Source organism: Anneissia japonica, unplaced genomic scaffold, assembly GCF_011630105.1.
Source record: "Anneissia japonica isolate Jap-2015-1 unplaced genomic scaffold, ASM1163010v1 scaffold288058_len748972_cov163, whole genome shotgun sequence".
Lineage (NCBI taxonomy): Eukaryota > Metazoa > Echinodermata > Crinoidea > Comatulida > Comatulidae > Anneissia > Anneissia japonica.
Window position 1 is genome coordinate 497,672 of NW_022701645.1, and position 8,394 is coordinate 506,065.

General features: G+C 35.1%; 1 protein-coding gene across 1 annotated transcript in view; it reads right to left on the reverse strand.

Moving 5' to 3' along the window:
* Positions 1 to 396: 396 nt before the first annotated feature.
* LOC117103700 (protein SMG9-like) overlaps positions 397 to 8,394 on the reverse strand; it is a 12,811-nt gene continuing 4,813 nt past the window's right edge. Inside the window, exons 5-12 of the mRNA XM_033244306.1 lie at positions 7,263 to 7,357; positions 6,639 to 6,748; positions 5,966 to 6,173; positions 4,522 to 4,696; positions 3,901 to 3,972; positions 3,508 to 3,750; positions 3,224 to 3,365; positions 397 to 3,119 (exon numbers count right to left, since the gene is read on the reverse strand). Of these exons, the coding sequence (XP_033100197.1) occupies positions 3,041 to 3,119; positions 3,224 to 3,365; positions 3,508 to 3,750; positions 3,901 to 3,972; positions 4,522 to 4,696; positions 5,966 to 6,173; positions 6,639 to 6,748; positions 7,263 to 7,357 (1,124 nt within the window). The 3' untranslated portion in view covers positions 397 to 3,040. The remainder of the gene's footprint in view (positions 3,120 to 3,223; positions 3,366 to 3,507; positions 3,751 to 3,900; positions 3,973 to 4,521; positions 4,697 to 5,965; positions 6,174 to 6,638; positions 6,749 to 7,262; positions 7,358 to 8,394) is intronic.

The window sequence follows — 8,394 nt, forward strand, 5'->3', positions numbered from 1 at the left end:
TTTTAGATGGCAGTCTGAACAGATTATCATTAAAAACGATTTATTGCACATGCATCGTGGCATTGCGTTCTCCATAGAATCGCATTAGCCCTGTCTCTTATACACATCTAGATGTGTATAAGAGACAGGTATTATACGTCTCTTATACACATCTAGATGTGTATAAGAGACAGTCATAACATATATGCTGTTTTGTATACAGTTAAACTTACGTAACTCGAATAATTTCTAAGTCAATCTTATTTTACATGCCAAACTGTTGTGTTTTCCATTAATCAACAATCTGTAAGTCAAACAATTTTTTTTTATTAAAATGCCATTTTGGATTCAACGTAGGATAAGTTCGACTGTATTGAATCTCCCTGTTAACCATACACAATACAGTAATATAACGATAATATCTTTTTCTGTTGATTTATTTATTTTATGTAACAAATCAGTTCAATAAAATGTTATTAAGCATATCAATTATTTTAGAATAAGTTATTCCAGAAGTCATAATTCAACTGAATAAACAAGAAATGTTTAAACAAAACACAACATTGGTGAAAATTACCAATGCATTAAATTATTACTGTAGATAAAATACACATTTAAAACATTGGGTACATTGCATTTAATTTGATATGTTAACAAATATCTTGATGCAATTTTAAGATATTTTCATATCGAATATTTTATAGCAACCTGTTGGATTACACGGCTGGGAAATTTAAAAGGATCAAAATTCTAAATCTAAGCAAGTAAGATTCCACCAAGTTTACTGCAAATATCTTTAAGCCAGGCTCTGGAGGCTTACATTTTTTTGATATGTTGTACAATTGATTTTTCTAAAACACAAAAAGTGTGATTGACGAAAAATTTTGGAACGGTTAATGAAATACAAGGAAGGAATATAGGACACTACTACTCTTGCATTCATTGGTTTGAAAGCTAATAACTTTACACCACACTTAACTGACTGGTGGTTGGTGGTGGGGGGGGGAAAACAAATTGAAAATGCGGAACTAAATCCCTATTCCAAAGAAAACTTAATGGTCATTTTTAATATTTTAACCCACTTAGTGGAACTAATTTGCCTATATACAGGGTCTCAAGTCTCGCTGGAGTCTGCTGGAAATCGGGACGGCCTTCCAAGCAAGCAAGCAAGAACCTCCTGGAAATTAACCCATATCCCGCAAGTTTTCACTGCTTTATTATCAATTGTCTCACAGAAATCATTGCCAATGTGTATCACAATGTGCAGCAACATGAAATTAAATGTTATGATCAGTGTCAGATTCAAGAGAGAAGCCCCGCCCCCAATTTTTTTCAAAATTAAAAAAAAAGAGAGAAAAAGAAAATCATATTCAAATTTACAGCAAATCTGAGAGTGCCATTTCCGGCCATAATCATAAATTTTCATATTGTACCTCAGCCCCAACCATGATGGGGTTGAGGTGGTATAGACCAAACATCTGTGAAAGTCCCTCTCTGCTCCCCCTATTGCGAAGTCTCGGATCTGTCACTGCAGATGTCGCGTCGGGAGAAAATTGGGCGTAGTGGGGTGTTGCTCAAAATATATCGGAAGTGGTCCAGGGGGTGAAGTCCCTCAAAGTTTGACAATTTTCTATGTAGAAAATACAGTACATATAACTTATTTGTCCCCGACGAATTGTGGTAAAGAAGGGGCAGCTCTTCCCACCGCGGAATTGACTTCTTCCAACTTAGGACCCCTGTATATGGTCAGCCCACCCCTATGAACAACAAGTACTAAATGTACTACTACTACTACTAAAATGGTAATGAAGAAACACAAGCTTTGAGTTGTAATAGAAGTTTACAGTTACTTCTTTCTGTAAAATAATTGGTTGTCATTTCACATACAACAGCACTCACCAATGGGCTGTAAGCCCCACCTCTTGGATACTGTTGCTAAGGTATGGGACCTTAAGCACCTTAAACATACGTAAACTTACATGTTTGTAAAATATTGGGATATTCCTGGCAAATCAATAACATGTTCTGATTAGTCATTAGTTGTCAATTTTGATTGACACTTCGGAAAGGTCTAATAAACAGTAGAACAATGCTCTATAAAATAATTAACCTGGATTGTGGTCTATAATTGGCAGAATTTGCCTGATGAGGACAACTTCCAACATAGATAGAGTCTATGGTCCAAGCCCCGCCATTTAGCGCTTTGAAAAATTGGGAATTTATAGCCAACTTGTGCTGTTGTTTAAGTCATTACAGAACGTATGATGGCCAAAGAAAGAATTTAAAAAATTTGCTCTTTCATCTGTGGATTCATGGACAACGGGAGGCTTAAGTCGTGGATGAGGGGGCTTAAGCCCCACAGGTGCCACCACTGTGTCACAGCGAGTGTTGATAGCTTGTGGCTGGTAGAGATTTGTAGCCCACTATAGAATGGTTTCAGAACAACTCAACTATTTTTTTAAACCATAATACTGGTTACTTGGATCTCAAATTCCAATTCTGTGGAATCCATACCATCGTAGGACAGTTGTATCTCAACAATAGAATCTTTCGTAAATTGATGATCTTAGTTTCAATTTGACATCAGATCGAATGTTTTTTGTACTTCTTATATGCAATGTATCTTGAGGTTTAATCCCTGCCTTGATTTTATCATGAAGCCTACTACCTGAACTACACAGAAGCAAGCAGGTGTCTTAGACTTGCTGGCAAAGAAACCACATTTTATAACCAGATGTCATTGACTACTTGGTTACAGAGGAAAAAACAAGGTGTCTTTACCACCTGGCAACAAAAGCCATTAGGTGTTTTGACCATCTGGTTACAGGAAAATCAACATTGCAAAACAAGTGTCTCAGATCACTACAGGGAAGCAACCAGATGTCTTGGACTACCTGTTCCCAAAGAAGCTGCATTCTTTTAAGTGTCTTGAACCACCTGGCAAAAAAAATTCGACATTTTGACCAGGTGTCACAGACCACATGGCTACTGAGTAGCCATATTTCAACAAGCTGCCTCAGTTCCACCTTGCTATGGAGAAGCCAGATCCTTGTCAGGTGACTCACACCAGAAGTCTGTTGTACTCCGACATCAATGTTGATTTTTTAATCGTCTCCCACATTCGAGCTGCATAGTGGAACCTGCGATAAAGAACAATATAGACAAATTACAATAAAATTGCAGTGCTGTAATGGCTACCATTAATGAATATAAAAAAAGACATTCTTCAATAAGGTATAATTACCAGTTCTTCTCAGTATTGCAAGAAGTTGCTATGGGTGTTCTCTGAGCACCAATGACAAGTTTGCGGAAGGCTCTAATAAGCGACTCTCGACTTGGATGACCCTGGTAACAGTTGGGAAGAATTGAAAAAAGTGGAGATTTGGCTGAAAAATAAAGAAAAAATAAATTATTGTTTGCACAAAATCTTATAATATAAATATGACCACTCTTTGATGTAGTGATAAAGTTTGTAACCAAAGACTTCAAATAAATCTTTAAAAGGTGTGAGATTTTTTACTAACTTACGTTTACTGCTAGTATCATGTAAGTGTGGCAAAAGAAAGAGGTTTATATCCAGTGGTAGGTTACTGGCATTAGCTCCTGCCATCAGTCCAGATTGTGTCAATGATATTGCACCTGTTGGATAAAAGAAATTGGCAGACATCAGTGCTTTACCAATATTTTGTTCATTATCATAACTTTGAAATAGCATTTCAGTTCCTGCTGTTACATAGGGATCGGATTCAACACCAGCGACTAAACACGGTTAAGACACCATGCTAGTTATCTGGAGAAAACAAAACAAAACAAAACATAATTTCTGTTATCATAATTATTATTTCAAAAATGATTTTCAAGAATGATGATAATATATATTTATATAAGAAATATTAATAAAACAAAAATAAATAAATAAAATAAATCCCTCTTGCATACTTTTTATACTATTCAGATCAAAATCTTCTCGTGTTGCCTTGTTCTGAACAAACACTAAAACAAAATACATGTACTGTATTAAATAACCAACAAAATAAATGAAAACCAACCAGTAAGACATCAAGATATGATGAAGTGACACAAGGTTCATATTTGACACCAAATTTTAATCATCATCATCATCGGTCTAACACCATACCTCAGTTTGGGTGCTAGGTTGATGTGTTTTTTGTTTTCGCTTTTAATTTTGCCATTTTTTCGTTGTCTTCTTACCTATTATCGAGCGCATAGAGACCTTGTTTATTTGGGCTATATAAATCTATTATTTTTATTATTATGATCTCTTCCTTAAAAATAAATGTATCACTTCACTAACATCTATTTACTTGTTTGTGCATAATCCTAACAATCAAAAACCAAACCAAACCTCTGTGGTGAATGCAAAATCATTTTATTAAAGCACACATCATCTCATCAAAGACTGCTTGCAGTGTTATATACTGATAACCATGAACACTGAAAACCAACCAATCACACATGACGATATCCATCACATGATATAAACCTACTAATGAAAATCCGGCTATTCATTATGTTTCTTACCTACATTCGGGAAGTACTCAACACCATCTTCACCATCAGAGTTTGGATTAGCAGTGGATGGTTTCAACATCTCTGCTTTCTTGATGCACTGCAGGAGTGGGATGTCCGCAAACCAGTCCTGGACAACTAGTACCACATGACACACAGTCATCAGGAAGGTGGCCAGCTGTAATGACTTCATGAACAAAGAAAGAAATTAACAATGACCATCTTAATAGTGAATAATAATTAACAGAACAAGAAAGCAGGGGTCCCAAGTCTTCCGCAATTCGCAGGAGTCTCTCGGACTTCGGGACAGTCTCCCGCAAGCAAGCAAGAATCTCCCGGAAAATAACCCATCTTTTGCAAATTTATATTGCAGGTTTTCACTCGCTTCATTATCAACTGTATCACGGAAGTCAGTGCCAATGTGTATCACTAATTGTCTTAATAAAACTCATTAACCAGATCAGTGGTGGAGTCAAGGGGGGAGGGGGTGCCAGCCCGATCAAGGGAGGGACAGCAGGCTTACAGTATTCAACATTTTAAAACAAGATGGATCTAGAGGTGCCATAATCATAAATATTTTTACCTCAGCCCCATCATAGTTGGGGCTGAGGTGGTCTACACCCTCTATCTGTGAAAGTCACTCCCTGGGCCCCTCTATTTCGAATTTCTGGGTCTGCCACTGCAGATCTCCCGGAATCAACTTCTTCCAACTTGGCACCCCTGAGAAAATGAATAAAAAAATAGCAATGGTGACAGTGTATTGTAGCATATACCTCCTTAGAGTCTGCTTTCTTAATGAGCATTTATTTATATTTTGTTAACAAATATGCATCTAATCTACTACACATCCACATTTTATACTTTTATCATCGTATACTGGGTAGCACCTTAAGGTGTTCTACCCTTCTGGTAAAATTCAAAAGAGATTTGATAGCAATTTCTACCTGTAGTACAACGAAATAAATACAAGATTTCCCTATAAGTGGAGAATTCACTTGTACAAATAAATGTCAGAAAACAAAATTTACCATAAAATCTAAATTTGGTATTTTCTTGAATTCTTATATTCTAATATAAAAATATAATTATAATAAATTATGTAAATTATGATAAGTATGGTTCCCATTATGTAATATACTAATAAAACTACACCACAAACATCTCATGCATATTAATCAGTCATGAATATTCATTACATATCTATATACACTGTATATCTATGTACAATGGAGAACCAATTTTTAAGCCACAAAGTGATCATGTCACTTATGAAAGGTGAGTGCTTACATGAGTTATCAAATGCAGTTATTGAATGGGAAATTATGCAAGCTTTTGGAAGTTGTCACTAAAGAGAGGTAGTCGCTTATGAGAGCCTGGTCACACAAATGCAAAGAAATATTTTAATGTGTTTTATATTATCTCTTGTGGATCTCATCTTCACTATTTTTTTCCTCACCTGCATTTCAACACAGTTCTCTGGTGATGTCATCTCAGATGGGATGTATTTTTCATGATTGATCAAGTAATCAAGAACCGATGCGCTTAGTACGGGCTGAGTGTCGAGTATGATTGTTCGTTGTGCTGTGATGTAAATATCTGCTCCAGACGTCTGGTGGCCAGCAAGTTCACGTATATCCGGTGTTTGGGTTTTGAAAATATATGTGCTGAAATTTAGAAGTGCATTAATTAAAAGACATTATTACATAACATATACTGAACTGTTTAAGCAAACTTTTAATATTGATGGTATTAGAAATTAAACATAAAATAAATATACAAATAGTTACTGAATATTGCTCTATTAATAGACAAATAACTACACAAATAAATGTAATGAATTTAAAAATTATATCTACAGTTTACCTTGCCTAAGTCAACTTTGCCTACTCAAATAATAAATTGATCTTATTTGACATGCCAAATTGTGTTTTCCATTAATTAAGGATCTGTAAGTCAAATTTTATCTAAGTTTTCAATGCCACTTTGGATTTCGACGTAGGCAAGTTCAACTGTATTTATAGATACCAACACATCATATAATATAACATTGAGGCTTCGAACAATAACAAAAAATCTTGACACCCAAAACACAGCCACCACGTAACATGCATGAAAGTGTGAACTTATACCTTTCATCATCTGGCTTACATCCGGCAAGAAGAGAAGCAACAGTGGACTTTCCAGAGCCCTGTAGTCCAATAACACCAACCACAAAATATGATCCTTGGTCTAACAGGTACTATAAACAGTAATAATATGATAATCAGAGAAATAGCATATTCAGATTTAGTAAATTTACCTTAGCACTGGATGGATGGATGGATAAACGGACATATTTGATGAAAACACCAAGGATAACCCATGAAATTCTGAGGAAGACTTATTTCCAGTGGGGTCCTTTCTGGTGGTGATTGGGCAGGGCACCAGGAAGCAATCCCCTACTCTTTTCTGAAGAGTGTAATGTGGCCATTAATGCACATGGAACCAACGGCTTTAAACGTTTCATCCGAAAGACTGTGCACGTAACTTGAGTTTTAGCCTTGCAGTTGACCACAAGGAGAGCAGCAATGGGAATTGAACACAGTCGCTACCACCAGCCGACTGAGCTAAGCTGCTTTTCATTAAGAGTTATCAAGCCACATACATTGGACAATTAAGGCTCATAATGTATGGTGGATCCAACCGAAACTAGTTTTAAAAGTTTGGTCTAATGGTTATTATTATAATTATGATAAATTTAAAATCTTGGTTACCTCCATGGCTTGATCACTCCAATGGAACGCCGAGTCAATCAGTTGAACGCTTTGCTTCATTGGTGTCAGTGGAGTTAATCGATGGTGAACAGGAACTGCAACAATAAACATAAAAAATAACATTTATTTACCTGTAAATAGCTGTGAATATAATGCAAAGATAGCAGGTTTTTTTTTATTGGAGGTGACTGCCTTTTATTCTGAGAGTCCTGGGTTCAAATCCTGCTAATCAACACCTTTTCAACCTGACTAAAAACAACTCCCCTACTTAAGCGTCATTGTAAGAAAATTCATTCTGTAATTGGCAAGTTATTTCCTGAGAAATGAAAAGAACAATAATAGTAACTACTAAACGAGCATCACACACAGTTTAAAGCTCCATGCACACTACAAATATAATGTGACAAATATATGTGATATGCCCATATTTGGGTGTAATTATGACATCATCATGCCCATTATATGGGCACATCAAATAAATTTGTCACATCGATAATGTGGACAGAGCATTAATAAGAACTGCAAAGCTAAACTGGTACTAGTAGTCTCTCAAATTACTGGGTCCCTGGCTATATCACAATCAGCCTTTTTGTGTCTACTGCCCCTGAGTAGCTGTAGAAACGTAGCTATCGTCTTGTAATTTTGTAAGAGTAAATCCGGTTGAAGGAATGATGGGATATGGGTCAAAAGCTAAGATAAAAATTTAAAATATTTTTACAAAATATGCTGCCATGCTATATAAAATTCTGTTACAGTTATTCAAGTGAATTGCCATTCACATAAAGCTGCTAGGCACAGTAAGACTTGTCCTAGAAAGAACTAAAATGTCAACAATCTGTTACTTGAATAGTTATTCCTGTGACTTGCCAACAGATAGATTTATATATATACATATGTATATATATATACATATATATTTATATATATACATATATATACATATATATATACATATTTATATATATACATTATGTATATATATATATGTTTATGTATATAAGTATGTATATACGTATATATGTCTATATATTATGTATATATATATGTATGTATATATGTGTGTATATATATATATAAGTATGTATATATGTGTATATATATAAGTATGTATATATGTATATGTGTGTATATA